The sequence below is a fragment of the Leucoraja erinacea genome, chromosome 3 (genome assembly GCF_028641065.1).
Source record: "Leucoraja erinacea ecotype New England chromosome 3, Leri_hhj_1, whole genome shotgun sequence".
Classification (NCBI taxonomy): domain Eukaryota; kingdom Metazoa; phylum Chordata; class Chondrichthyes; order Rajiformes; family Rajidae; genus Leucoraja; species Leucoraja erinaceus.
In genome coordinates, this window is record NC_073379.1 from 37,475,785 (window position 1) to 37,491,295 (window position 15,511).

The 15,511-nt window shown below is 42.1% G+C and overlaps 1 protein-coding gene across 1 annotated transcript in view; it reads left to right on the top strand.

Moving 5' to 3' along the window:
- susd1 (sushi domain containing 1) overlaps positions 1-15,511 on the top strand; it is a 92,007-nt gene that overhangs the window by 46,264 nt on the left and 30,232 nt on the right. Inside the window, exons 12-18 of the mRNA XM_055632440.1 lie at positions 646-825; positions 2,509-2,688; positions 4,264-4,443; positions 6,125-6,304; positions 7,934-8,113; positions 10,036-10,215; positions 14,473-14,652. Coding sequence (XP_055488415.1) covers positions 646-825; positions 2,509-2,688; positions 4,264-4,443; positions 6,125-6,304; positions 7,934-8,113; positions 10,036-10,215; positions 14,473-14,652 — 1,260 coding nt within the window. The remainder of the gene's footprint in view (positions 1-645; positions 826-2,508; positions 2,689-4,263; positions 4,444-6,124; positions 6,305-7,933; positions 8,114-10,035; positions 10,216-14,472; positions 14,653-15,511) is intronic.

Below are 15,511 nucleotides of genomic sequence, written 5' to 3' on the forward strand. Positions count from 1 at the left end.
GTGCGTCTGGATTCGGCGTGGCAATGAATCAAAGGAAGAAAGGCAGCCGGCAGCCATACATGTAAATGGATCCATTCCGATTGGACATCTGCGAGCATTGCGCATTGTGATTGGACATCTGCGAGCATTGGGCATTGTGACATCATACGATGGAACGAATCAAAAGGCAGAAAGGCAGCCGGACGGACGCCAGGCGGCAGCCACACAGTTTTAATATATAACAGATAGATATACATTTTTTTTTTAACTTTGTTCAGTAAATGAGAGTTAATGAAGCAACAGCATTATCTATTCACATTTAACAGAGGAAAATGTTGCTCAATGCTTCGCAGTAGGTTATTAAACTAACTTTAACACTGAGCACCATTAGGTCACCTTGTCTAATTTTTAAGTAAGAGTTGAAGGATGAATTCCAGAGTTTGTGGGCCTGACTAACATGGCATTGATATAATGAAAGCAATGGGGGATGTAGTAGAGTCCGAATTGGTGTTTAGAAGGATGCAAACGTGGAGATTATGGTTGAGGGGAGATCTGAAAAAAGAACACGTTTGAAAACAAGAATGAAATGTTAATATTAATATAATCAATGCAAACCATAAAAGTTCATGCTGCTTTTCCAAAATGATTTGATGTTCTTCTTCATAGCTGTTGATTGTGGGACACCAGCACCAGTACCAAATGCATGGTCATCACCTATCAGACAGACAACATACGGAGCTGAAATTCAATATCGTTGTAAAACTGGTTTTGTAAGTGAAGGAGGAAATGGCACAATGATCTGCTCGGAGAGGGGTCAGTGGGAAGGAGCGCATTTCAATTGTTCAGGTAATAAAGGGCATGCTAAACATGATCAGGTGTTGCCAGGAATATTGTATTAACAGTGTATCATATTTCTATAGCAGAACTAGGTCTCTGCGCATCCCTCTGCAATTGGATCCTCGCCTTCCTCATTCACAGACCACAGTCTGTTCGTATTGGTGGAAATGTGTCAGCTTCAATAATAATCAGCATGGGAGCACCTCAAGGCTGTGTGCTCAGCCCCCTGCTGTACTCACTCTATACTCATGACTGCGTAGCTGGTCACAGTGTGAACTCCATCATCAAGTTCACTGACGACACCACTGTTGTGGGACATATCACTGATGGGGAAGATTCTCAGATTACAACGCTCAGTGTTGATGGCAATACGCTCTGATATTTCCTTTCCTCTGATATTTCCTTGTGGGACATATCACTGATGGGGATGATTCAGAGTATAGAAGAGAGATCGAGCAACTGTCCATATGGTGCCAGCTCAATAACCTGGACCTCAACACCAGCAAAACCAAGGAACTGATTGTGGACTTTGGAAGGAGTAGGATGGGAACCCACAGTCCCGTTTATATCAACGGGTCGATGGTTGAAAGTGTCAAGAGCTTCAAATTCCTGGGCGTGCACATCTCTGAAGATCTTTCCTGGTCCGAGAACACTAATGCAATTATCAAGAAAGCACATCAGCGCCTCTACTTCCTGAGAAGATTACGGAGAGTTGGTTTATCAAGGAGGACTCTCTCTAACTTCTACAGGTGCACAGTAGAGAGCATGCTGACCGGTTGCATCGTGGCTTGGTTCGGCAACTTAAGCGCCCTGGAAAGGAAAAGACTACAGAAAGTAGTAAACACTGCCCAGTCCATCATCAGCTCTGACCTTCCTTCCATCGAGGGGATTTATCGCAGTCGCTGCCTCAAAAAGGCTGGCAGTATCATCAAAGACCCACACGATTTGATTAAAAATGTATGCATAAACAGGACGAAATGTAATCAGGAGTGGATACTTTGAAAGAAAAGTGAAATCTCTACCGAAATGGAAAAGATCTCGGCGATTGTGCGTCTGGTTATGGTGTGGCAATGAATCAAAGGAAGAAAGGCAGCCGGCAGCCATACATGTAAATGGATCCATTCCGATTGGACATCTGCGAGCATTGCGCATTGTGATTGGACATCTGCGAGCATTGGCCATTGTGACATCATACGATGGAACGAATCAAAAGGCAGAAAGGCAGCCGGACGGACGCCAGGCGGCAGCCACACAGTTTTAATATATAACAGATAGATATACATTTTTTTTTAAACTTTGTTCAGTAAATGAGAGTTAATGAAGCAACAGCATTATCTATTCACATTTAACAGAGGAAAATGTTGCTCAATGCTTCGCAGTAGGTTATTAAACTAACTTTAACACTGAGCACCATTAGGTCACCTTGTCTAATTTTTAAGTAAGAGTTGAAGGATGAATTCCAGAGTTTGTGGGCCTGACTAACATGGCATTGATATAATGAAAGCAATGGGGGATGTAGTAGAGTCCGAATTGGTGTTTAGAAGGATGCAAACGTGGAGATTATGGTTGAGGGGAGATCTGAAAAAAGAACACGTTTGAAAACAAGAATGAAATGTTAATATTAATATAATCAATGCAAACCATAAAAGTTCTTGCTGCTTTTCCAAAATGATTTGATGTTCTTCTTCATAGCTGTTGATTGTGGGACACCAGCACCAGTACCAAATGCATGGTCATCACCTATCAGACAGACAACATACGGAGCTGAAATTCAATATCGTTGTAAGACTGGTTTTGTAAGTGAAGGAGGAAATGGCACAATGATCTGCTCGGAGAGGGGTCAGTGGGAAGGAGCGCATTTCAATTGTTCAGGTAATAAAAGGCATGCTAAACATGATCAGGTGTTGCCAGGAACATTGTATTAACAGTGTATCATATTTCTATAGTAATTAAAAACGACAAACTTGATGTGTTTATCATCTGGCCTCCGAACCAGCAATGCTTCACAAAGGCATGTATACCTGCTGTATAGTATTTACTTAGGGCGTCCTGACACAAATATTTACCAGAGTGTGTTTGTGTGACAGACATCTTGTAGTGACAGATCTATGCACTCCACCAATTCTAGCCTCTTGTACATTCTCAGATTACAACGCTCAGTGTTGATGGCAGTACACTCTGATATTTCCTTGTGGGACATATCACTGATGGGGATGATTCAGAGTATAGAAGAGAGATCGAGCAACTGTCCATATGGTGCCAGCACAATAACCTGGACCTCAACACCAGCAAAACCAAGGAACTGATTGTGGACTTTGGAAGGAGTAGGATGGGAACCCACAGTCCCGTTTATATCAACGGGTCGATGGTTGAAAGTGTCAAGAGCTTCAAATTCCTGGGCGTGCACATCTCCGAAGATCTTTCCTGGTCCGAGAACACTAATGCAATTATCAAGAAAGCACATCAGCGCCTCTACTTCCTGAGAAGATTACGGAGAGTTGGTTTATCAAGGAGGACTCTCTCTAACTTCTACAGGTGCACAGTAGAGAGCATGCTGACCGGATGCATCGTGGCTTGGTTCGGCAACTTAAGCGCCCTGGAGAGGAAAAGACTACAAAAAGTAGTAAACACTGCCCAGTCCATCATCAGCTCTGACCTTCCTTCCATTGAGGGGATTTATCGCAGTCGCTGCCTCAAAAAGGCTGGCAGTATCATCAAAGACCCACACGATTTGATTAAAAATGTGTGCATAAACAGGACGAAATGTAATCAGGAGTGGATACTTTGAAAGAAAAGTGAAATCTCTACCGAAATGGAAAAGATCTCGGCGATTGTGCGTCTGGATTCGGCGTGGCAATGAATCAAAGGAAGAAAGACAGCCGGCAGCCATACATGTAAATGGATCGATTCCGATTGGACAACTGCGAGCATTGCGCATTGTGACATCATACGATGGATCGAATCAAAAGGCAGAAAGGCAGCCGGACGGACGCCAGGCGGCAGCCACACAGTTTTAATATATAACAGATAGATATACATTTTTTTTTAACTTTGTTCAGTAAATGAGAGTTAATGAAGCAACAGCATTATCTATTCACATTTAACAGGGGAAAATGTTGCTCCATGCTTCGCAGTAGGTTATCAAACTAACTTTAACACTGAGCACCATTAGGTCACCTTGTCTAATTTTTAAGTAAGAGTTGAAGGATGAATTCCAGAGTTTGTGGGCCTGGCTAACATGGCATTGATATAATGAAAGCAATGGGGGATGTAGTAGAGTCCGAATTGGTGTTTAGAAGGATGCAAACGTGGAGATTATGGTTGAGGGGAGATCTGAAAAAAGAACACGTTTGAAAACAAGAATGAAATGTTAATATTAATATAATCAATGCAAACCATAAAAGTTCATGCTGCTTTTCCAAAATGATTTGATGTTCTTCTTCATAGCTGTTGATTGTGGGACACCAGCACCAGTACCAAATGCATGGTCATCACCTATCAGACAGACAACATACGGAGCTGAAATTCAATATCGTTGTAAGACTGGCTTTGTAAGTGAAGGAGGAAATGGCACAATGATCTGCTCGGAGAGGGGTCAGTGGGAAGGAGCGCATTTCAATTGTTCAGGTAATAAAAGGCATGCTAAACATGATCAGGTGTTGCCAGGAATATTGTATTAACAGTGTATCATATTTCTATAGCAGAACTAGGTCTCTGCGCATCCCTCTGCAATTGGATCCTCGACTTCCTCATTCACAGACCACAGTCTGTTCGTATTGGTGGAAATGTGTTAGCTTCAATAACAATCAGCATGGGAGCACCTCAAGGCTGTGTGCTCAGCCCCCTGCTGTACTCACTCTATACTCATGACTGCGTAGCTGGTCACAGTGTGAACTCCATCATCAAGTTCACTGACGACACCACTGTTGTGGGACATATCACTGATGGGGAAGATTCTCAGATTACAACGCTCAGTGTTGATGGCAGTACGCTCTGATATTTCCTTTCCTCTGATATTTCCTTGTGGGACGTATCACTGATGGGGATGATTCAGAGTATAGAAGAGAGATCGACCAACTGTCCATATGGTGCCAGCACAATAACCTGGACCTCAACACCAGCAAAACCAAGGAACTGATTGTGGACTTTGGAAGGAGTAGGATGGGAACCCACAGTCCCGTTTATATCAATGGGTCGATGGTTGAAAGTGTCAAGAGCTTCAAATTCCTGAGCGTGCACATCTCCGAAGATCTTTCCTGGTCCGAGAACACTAATGCAATTATCAAGGAAGCACATCAGCGCCTCTACTTCCTGAGAAGATTCCGGAGAGTTGGTTTATCAAGGAGGACTCTCTCTAACTTCTACAGGTGCACAGTAGAGAGCATGCTGACCGGTTGCATCGTGGCTTGGTTCGGCAACTTAAGCGCCCTGGAGAGGAAAAGACTACAAAAAGTAGTAAACACTGCCCAGTCCATCATCAGCTCTGACCTTCCTTCCATCGAGGGGATTTATCGCAGTCGCTGCCTCAAAAAGGCTGGCAGTATCATCAAAGACCCACACGATTTGATTAAAAATGTGTGCATAAACACGACGAAATGTAATCAGGAGTGGATACTTTGAAAGAAAAGTGAAATCTCTACCGAAATGGAAAAGATCTCGGCGATTTTGCGTCTGGATTCGGCGTGGCAATGAATCAAAGGAAGAAAGGCAGCCGGCAGCCATACATGTAAATGGATCCATTCCGATTGGACATCTGCGAGCATTGGGCATTGTGATTGGACATCTGCGAGCATTGGCCATTGTGACATCATACGATGGAACAAATCAAAAGTCAGAAAGGCAGCCGGACGGACGCCAGGCGGCAGCCACACAGTTTTAATATATAACAGATAGATATACATTTTTTTTTAAACTTTGTTCAGTAAATGAGAGTTAATGAAGCAACAGCATTATCTATTCACATTTAACGGGAAAATGTTGCTCCATGCTTCGCAGTAGGTTATTAAACTAACTTTAACACTGAGCACCATTAGGTCACCTTGTCTAATTTTTAAGTAAGAGTTGAAGGATGAATTCCAGAGTTTGTGGGCCTGACTAACATGGCATTGATATAATGAAAGCAATGGGGGATGTAGTAGAGTCCGAATTGGTGTTTAGAAGGATGCAAACGTGGAGATTATGGTTGAGGGGAGATCTGAAAAAAGAACACGTTTGAAAACAAGAATGAAATGTTAATATTAATCTAATCAATGCAAACCATAAAGGTTCATGCTGCTTTTCCAAAATGATTTGATGTTCTTCTTCATAGCTGTTGATTGTGGGACACCAGCACCAGTACCAAATGCATGGTCATCACCTATCAGACAGACAACATACGGAGCTGAAATTCAATATCGTTGTAAGACTGGTTTTGTAAGTGAAGGAGGAAATGGCACAATGATCTGCTCGGAGAGGGGTCAGTGGGAAGGAGCGCATTTCAATTGTTCAGGTAATAAAAGGCATGCTAAACATGATCAGGTGTTGCCAGGAATATTGTATTAACAGTGTATCATATTTCTATAGTAATTAAATACGACAAACTTGATGTGTTTATCATCTGGCCTCCGAACCAGCAAAGCTTCACAAAGGCATGTATACCTGCTGTATAGTATTTACTTAGGGCGTCCTGACACAAATATTTACCTGAGTGTGTTTGTGTGACAGACATCTTGTAGTGACAGATCTATGCACTCCACCAATTCTAGCCTCTTGTACATTCTCAGATTACAACGCTCAGTGTTGATGGCAGTACGCTCTGATATTTCATTTCCTCTGATATTTCCTTGTGGGACGTATCACTGATGGGGATGATTCAGAGTATGGAAGAGAGATCGAGCAACTGTCCATATGGTGCCAGCACAATAACCTGGACCTCAACACCGCAAAACCAAGGAACTGATTGTGGACTTTGGAAGGAGTAGGATGGGAACCCACAGTCCCGTTTATATCCAGGGGTCGATGGTTGAAAGTGTCAAGAGCTTCAAATTCCTGGGCGTGCACATCTCCGAAGATCTTTCCTGGTCCGAGAACACTAATGCAATTATCAAGAAAGCACATCAGCGCCTCTACTTCCTGAGAAGATTACGGAGAGTTGGTTTATAAAGGAGGACTCTCTTTAACTTCTACAGGTGCACAGTAGAGAGCATGCTGACCGGTTGCATCGTGGCTTGGTTCGGCAACTTAAGCGCCCTGGAGAGGAAAAGACTACAAAAAGTAGTAAACACTGCCCAGTCCATCATCAGCTCTGACCTTCCTTCCATCGAGGGGATTTATCGCAGTCGCTGCCTCAAAAAGGCTGGCAGTATTATCAAAGACCCACACGATTTGATTAAAAATGTGTGCATAAACACGACGAAATGTAATCAGGAGTGGATACTTTGAAAGAAAAGTGAAATCTCTACCGAAATGGAAAAGATCTCGGCGATTGTGCGTCTGGATTCGGCGTGAATCACACGATGAATCAAAAGGAAGAAAGGCAGCCGGCAGCCATACATGTAAATGGATCCATTCCGATTGGACATCTGCGAGCATTGGGCATTGTGATTGGACATCTGCGAGCATTGGCCATTGTGACATCATACGATGGAACGAATCAAAAGGCAGAAAGGCAGCTGGACGGACGCCAGGCGGCAGCCACACAGTTTTAATATATAACAGATAGATATACATTTTTTTTTAAACTTTGTTCAGTAAATGAGAGTTAATGAAGCAATAGCATTATCTATTCACATTTAACAGGGGAAAATGTTGCTCCATGCTTCGCAGTAGGTTATTAAACTAACTTTAACACTGAGCACCATTAGGTCACCTTGTCTAATTTTTAAGTAAGAGTTGAAGGATGAATTCCAGAGTTTGTGGGCCTGACTAACATGGCATTGATATAATGAAAGCAATGGGGGATGTAGTAGAGTCCGAATTGGTGTTTAGAAGGATGCAAACGTGGAGATTATGGTTGAGGGGAGATCTGAAAAAAGAACACGTTTGAAAACAAGAATGAAATGTTAATATTAATATAATCAATGCAAACCATAAAGGTTCATGCTGCTTTTCCAAAATGATTTGATGTTCTTCTTCATAGCTGTTGATTGTGGGACACCAGCACCAGTACCAAATGCATGGCCATCACCTATCAGACAGACAACATACGGAGCTGAAATTCAATATCGTTGTAAGACTGGCTTTGTAAGTGAAGGAGGAAATGGCACAATGATCTGCTCGGAGAGGGGTCAGTGGGAAGGAGCGCATTTCAATTGTTCAGGTAATAAAAGGCATGCTAAACATGATCAGGTGTTGCCAGGAATATTGTATTAACAGTGTATCATATTTCTATAGTAATTAAATACGACAAACTTGATGTGTTTATCATCTGGCCTCCGAACCAGCAATGCTTCACAAAGGCATGTATACCTGCTGTATAGTATTTACTTAGGGCGTCCTGACACAAATATTTACCAGAGTGTGTTTGTGTGACAGACATCTCGTAGTGACAGATCTATGCACTCCACCAATTCTAGCCTCTGGTATATTCTCAGATTACATGGCAGTACGCTCTGATATTTCCTTTCCTCTCTACTGCTGCAGGCACTACTTAAATCCCAGCTCTTTGAATTAGTTGTGTAGGAAGGAACTGCAGATGCTGGTTTAAACCGAAGATTGTTACCAAACTCGCAGAACTAGGTCTCTGCGCATCCCTCTGCAATTGGATCCTCGACTTCCTCATTCACAGACCACAGTCTGTTCGTATTGGTGGAAATGTGTCAGCTTCGATAACAATCAGCATGGGAGCACCTCAAGGCTGTGTGCTCAGCCCCCTGCTGTACTCACTCTATACTCATGACTGCGTAGCTGGTCACAGTGCGAACTCCATCATCAAGTTCACTGACGACACCACTGTTGTGGGACGTATCACTGATGGGGATGATTCAGAGTATAGAAGAGAGATCAAGCAACTGTCCATATGGTGCCAGCACAATAACCTGGACCTCAACACCAGCAAAACCAAGGAATTGATTGTGGACTTTGGAAGGAGTAGGATGGGAACCCACAGTCCCATTTATATCAACGGGTCGATGGTTGAAAGGGTCAAGAGTTTCAAATTCCTGGGCGTGCACATCTCTGAAGATCTTTCCTGGTCCGAGAACACTAATGCAATTATCAAGAAAGCACATCAGCGCCTCTACTTCCTGAGAAGATTACGGAGAGTTGGTTTATCAAGGCGGACTCTCTCTAACTTCTACAGGTGCACAGTAGAGAGCATGCTGACCGGTTGCATCGTGGCTTGGTTCGGCAACTTAAGCGCCCTGGAGAGGAAAAGACTACAAAAAGTAGTAAACACTGCCCAGTCCATCATCAGCTCTGACCTTCCTTCCATCGAGGGGATTTATCGCAGTCGCTGCCTTAAAAAGGCTGGCAGTATCATCAAAGACCCACATGATTTGATTTAAAATGTGTGCATAAACACGACGAAATGTAATCAGGAGTGGATACTTTGAAAGAAAAGTGAAATCTCTACCGAAATGGAAAAGATCTCGGCGATTGTGCGTCTGGATTCGGCGTGGCAATGAATCAAAGGAAGAAAGGCAGCCGGCAGCCATACATGTAAATTGATCCATTCCGATTGGACATCTGCGAGCATTGGGCATTGTGATTGGACATCTGCGAGCATTGGCCATTGTGACATCATACGATGGAACGAATCAAAAGGCAGAAAGGCAGCCGGACGGACGCCAGGCGGCAGCCACACAGTTTTAATATATAACAGATAGATATACATTTTTTTTTAACTTTGTTCAGTAAATGAGAGTTAATGAAGCAACAGCATTATCTATTCACATTTAACAGAGGAAAATGTTGCTCCATGCTTCGCAGTAGGTTATTAAACAAACATTAACACTGAGCACCATTAGGTCACCTTGTCTAATTTTTAATTAAGATTGAAGGATGAATTCCAGAGTTTGTGGGCCTGACTAACATGGCATTGATATAATGAAAGCAATGGGGGATGTAGTAGAGTCCGAATTGGTGTTTAGAAGGATGCAAACGTGGAGATTATGGTTGAGGGGAGATCTGAAAAAAGAACACGTTTGAAAACAAGAATGAAATGTTAATATTAATATAATCAATGCAAACCATAAACGTTCATGCTGCTTTTCCAAAATGATTTGATGTTCTTCTTCATAGCTGTTGATTGTGGGACACCAGCACCAGTACCAAATACATGGTCATCACCTATCAGACAGACAACATACGGAGCTGAAATTCAATATCGTTGTAAGACTGGCTTTGTAAGTGAAGGAGGAAATGGCACAATGATCTGCTCGGAGAGGGGTCAGTGGGAAGGAGCGCATTTCAATTGTTCAGGTAATAAAAGGCATGCTAAACATGATCAGGTGTTGCCAGGAATATTGTATTAACAGTGTATCATATTTCTATAGTAATTAAATACGACAAACTTGATGTGTTTATCATCTGGCCTCCGAACCAGCAATGCTTCACAAAGGCATGTATACCTGCTGTATAGTATTTACTTAGGGCGTCCTGACACAAATATTTACCAGAGTGTGTTTGTGTGACAGACATCTTGTAGTGACAGATCTATGCACTCCACCAATTCTAGCCTCTTGTACATTCTCAGATTACAACGCTCAGTGTTGATGGCAGTACGCTCTGATATTTCCTTTCCTCTGATATTTCCTTGTGGGACGTATCACTGATGGGGATGATTCAGAGTATAGAAGAGAGATCGAGCAACTGTCCATATGGTGCCAGCACAATAACCTGGACCTCAACACCAGCAAAACCAAGGAACTGATTGTGGACTTTGGAAGGAGTAGGATGGGAACCCACAGTCCCATTTATATCAACGGGTCGATGGTTGAAAGTGTCAAGAGCTTCAAATTCCTGGGCGAGCACATCTCTGAAGTTCTTTCCCGGTCCGAGAACACTAACGCAATTATCAAGAAAGCACATCAGCGCCTCTACTTCTTGAGAAGATTACGGAGAGTTGGTTTATCAAGCAGGACTCTCTCTAACTTCTACAGGTGCACAGTAGAGAGCATGCTGACCGGTTGCATCGTGGCTTGGTTCTGCAACTTAAGCGCCCTGGAGAGGAAAAGACTACAAAAAGTAGTAAACACTGCCCAGTCCATCAGCTCTCACCTTCCTTCCATCGATGGGATTTATCGCAGTCGCTGCCTCAAAAAGGCTGGCAGTATCATCAAAGACCAACACCATCCTGGCCACACACTCATCTCCCTACTACCTTCAGGTAGAAGGTACAAACTGCAGGTTTTAAGGTACAGCCTGAAGACTGCAACGACCAGGTTCAGGAATAGCTACTTCCCCACAGCCATCAGGCTATTAAACCTGGCTTGAACAAAACTGATCACTAACCCATTATCTGTTATTTGAACTTTATCAATTCATTCACGTGTGTATATATTTCTATATTGGTATATGGACACACTGATCTGTTTTGTAGTAAATTCCTACTATGTTCTGTCTGCTGAAGCAAAGCAAGAATTTCATTGTCCTATCAGGGACACATGACAATAAACTCACAAACTTGAGATAGACAAAAAATGCTGGAGTAACTCAGCGGGACATGCAGCATTTCTGGAGAGAAGGAATAGGTGATGGTTTGGGCGAGACCCTTCTTCAGACTGCTGACTTCAGACTTCTTCACTCTGAAGAAGGGTCTCGATCCGAAGCTTCACCCATTTCTTCTCTCCAGAGATGCTGCCGGTCCCGCTGAGTTACTCCAGCATTTTGTGTCTATCTTTGAGCTAGTTGCTTGGTTACTTGTTCCGATATATGCTGTAACTAATAAACAGATGAAGAGAAAAAGAGAGTTAACTTTTCAAGTAAACAATCTTTTGTCTAATATAATATAATAAAAAGGAACTGTAGTTGCTGGCTTATACCAAAGATAGACACAAAATGCTTAACTCAGTGGGTCAGGCAGCATCTCTGGAGAACATGGATAGGTGACGTTTCGGGTTCTTCAGGCTGATTCTCCGGATCCAAAACGTCAGCTATCCATTTTCTCCAGATATGCTGCCTGACACGCTAAGTTATGCTAGCATTTTGTCTCAGTCTTTCATCTAAGCTGTTTTATGAAAGGACATCAACCTGACATTCTGATTCTGTCTCTGCTGATGCTTCCTGATATACTGAATGATTCCAATTTAAAAAAATATATATTTTTATATTTTCAACATCCATGGAATCAAATTTTCCAATATCTCCTCATGTCAACCCGTGTTTTTGATGCTCCCATGGGTAGGCTTGGGATGCTTTTGTTTTGAACTCATGATGGGGGTGTACAAAGGGGAGGTGTATTCGCACAACCTTGAGTATAGAAATCTAAAAACTGCAGATGCTGGAAATCTGAAATAAAAGCAGGAAATGTTGGGAACACTCAGCAGGTCAGGCAGCATCTGAGGAAAGAATACCAGAAATTACTTTTCAGGTCAGAGAACTTTGTTAGTACAATATGGCACAATGCAAATATATCGGGGCCTTACATCGCCCGGTGCGGCTTTATCGGCTGCAGGACTTACTAGCGCCCGCCGGGGGCTTTGACATTGGTAGAAGAATGGAGAGCAGGGGTGAGACAAGACTTTGCCTTCCATCACAGTGAGGAGGAGATTCACTGTGATGGATGTTTGTGTAAATTGTGTTGGTGTGTGTCTTGGTTCTTTTCCTGTTGTATGACTGCAGAAACCAAATTTTGTTTGAACTTCATTTGAGGTTCAAATGACAATAAACGGTATTGTATTGTATATTGTATAGATAGACTGCAGTGAACCAGAATCGATTGACGTAGTTACTTGCTGACTGAACTCAGCAACAGCAGAATTTTGTTGTTGTGTGCAGTATAATTTGGTGAATAAAGTTGCAAGGCTCCTATAATAAAGCTTTTGAAATATCACTGCAGTGGATGGCTCTACCATTGTATGCTTATGGTAAATGATGCCAGCAGCAGTTTGTATATTAATAATTCCATCTCTGCAGCCATACCTTCCCTGTCCTAGCACTGAAATACACACTCTGCCTATCCAATTCTCACACCTCTTTTAAACTGCTCCTAATCTTACTTAGACACTTTGTTCCTAATCCTTTGGACACTGTCCTCATATTTCCACACCTTTCCTCATGTGTCTCCACATCAAATATAGTTTGGTAACTGAGAAGCACCTTTGGATGTTCTGCTATATTTCTGTGAGTCGGTATTGATAAGAACAAATCAGTTGTATAATACAGTTTTATGGCTTCCAGTGCAGTTAATCTGCAATTTATTTTGTTTGGCGGATTTTGATGCATGTTTAATGAGTACATGCGTAATAGCAATTTAGCAAGATCTGGTTACCTTTCCACACATTATCAGTTATTATCCAAATGTAATAAAGAAGAAACTAATGTATACTCTTTTCGAAATGTAGCTGTACATTTACCGTTCGATACGTGACGATGATCAGATAGTCTGTTCCGTTGCAGAACATAGTCATTACAATCTTCTAATGATCTTTCAAACAACATTTCTACAACCAGCAAAATAATTGCAACATTCAACAAGTAATTCTTGACCCCAAGGGCCTGCTTAAGAAGATTTAGTTTGCATGTCTCACTCATAAATCGAAAACCAGATGTGCTCCCAGCATCTTTGAGCCTGCCGCACTCAATGTTAGCACCCATTGTACCACCAGGCATGAGACATGTTCGAGTAACATGGGAATGGCTGGACAAAGAATCAAAGAACGGGACACAACAGGAAGCCAATCAGCCCACCATGCTTTTGGTAAACCCCTGTGATAGACCCCCCCCCCCTTGTGTTCTTACCTCTTAGTCCTGCATACTTTCTCCTTTCATATAGATTTATTCAATTTTGTTGGATCATTTAATAGGCTTTTGCATAGTAACGTGTTCATGCAGGGAATGGAGGGATATGGATCACATGCAGGAGGAGGAGATTCGATTAATTTGATCAGGTTGGGACCTCAGTTCTCCTTCACTAAAGCTGTGATGGATTATCATATATAATTACTCTTTTTAGCGTTTTTAGGCTTTTTTTCTTTAAATTCCAGAATGCTTGATTTACTAAATTTAAATGTCCTGAATTTGGAATTGGAGCTAGTATTTTAATCATTCCTCAATTGGTTTTGTATTGACAGCTCTGGTAAAAAAACCCTTAAAGCACAGGTTGAGACCATTCTGTCCTTCCAAGAGATACAATTGCATGACCTCTTGCTTCCAATAGCCCAGGCCAGTTAAAGAGCCTTCCCTGCATATAAATGTATTTTATGGATAATAATGTCAGCATGTCGAAAATGGCAACAAGTAATGTTTCTTGTTAATTTCCCGTTATTCTATTCTTGAGTTAGCATGCTGGTGGTATAATGAATGTTGCAATTATTGGTTCATTAATGCTCCATTTGCAAAAAAAAAAAACACTTTGGGATATCCTGTGGTCTTGGAGTACCCCATAGAGTGAACATTTATCTTTTGGTTTTGGTTTACGAGATCTCAATTAATGACTGCTGTCATAAATAAAAGCATGCTGAGACATTAATGGAGCCCAGACTGAGAGGAAAATATTGTGACCTTTATCTTTTGCAGAGATTGACTGTGGGTCTCCTCCAGTCGTACCACATGCCAAACTAACCCAGTACCAGAGCACGAGACTGGGAAGTGTTGTTCACTATCAATGTATGGATAGATTTTATGCACTGTCTGGAACCAACGTGTCCAAGTGCAAACAAGAAGGTCAATGGGAAGAAGTCAAACTGGTGTGTAAAGGTAATGTTCTTTTTAACTAAGCCACATCTCTGAGAACTCAATTAAACAAAAGCAATCAGGTTCCCGTTAATGCATTCATCTTAACTTCCTGTGTTAAATATTTAAACAATGAAACAATGGTGCAGCAGGGCAGCGCAGTGGCACGGCACCAGAATTGTTGCCTTACAGCGCCAGAGACCTGGGTTTAATCCTGACAATGGGTGCTGTCTGTATGGAACATGCTCTCCATGTGACCATGTGGGTTTTCTCTGGTGTTTCCGATTCCAAAGAATATGCAGGTCTGTAGGTTAATTGGCTTCTGTAAATTGTCCCTGGAATGTAGGATAGAAATAGTGTTGGTCAGCACAGACACGATGGGCCGAATGGCCTATTTCCACGCTGTATATCTAAAACTTAAAAACTGAAGCAAAGGATGTTAAATGCCATTGATCGCTTGGGCAGCTTATCCAGTGCTTGAAGACCCTTTTAGTTTAGTTTATTATTATTGTACCGAGGTACAATAAAATGTTTTTTTGTTGCGTGCTATCCAGTCGGCAAAAAGACTATGCATGATTACAATCAAGCCATCCACATTGTACAGATAATACTTGTGGCGAGGTTTAAGATGCTGCTCCTTGGAGAGGTGGAAGATGCAATCTGCACTCTTGATTAAATTAGGTGACAGTAGTGTTGCATAAATAATACTAATATTGTACTGTGCAAAGTTGACATATGGAGAGCTTGGCGTTCTAGTAGATCAGAACATTTTCCAATCAAACATCCAGATCTGGGATTACTGCTTGTTGACTGAGGGCATTGTATTCTTAAAGAAGGAGTGTGTGGAATTAATCTTCCTTTGAGCAGCAATCATGCCAGTTTC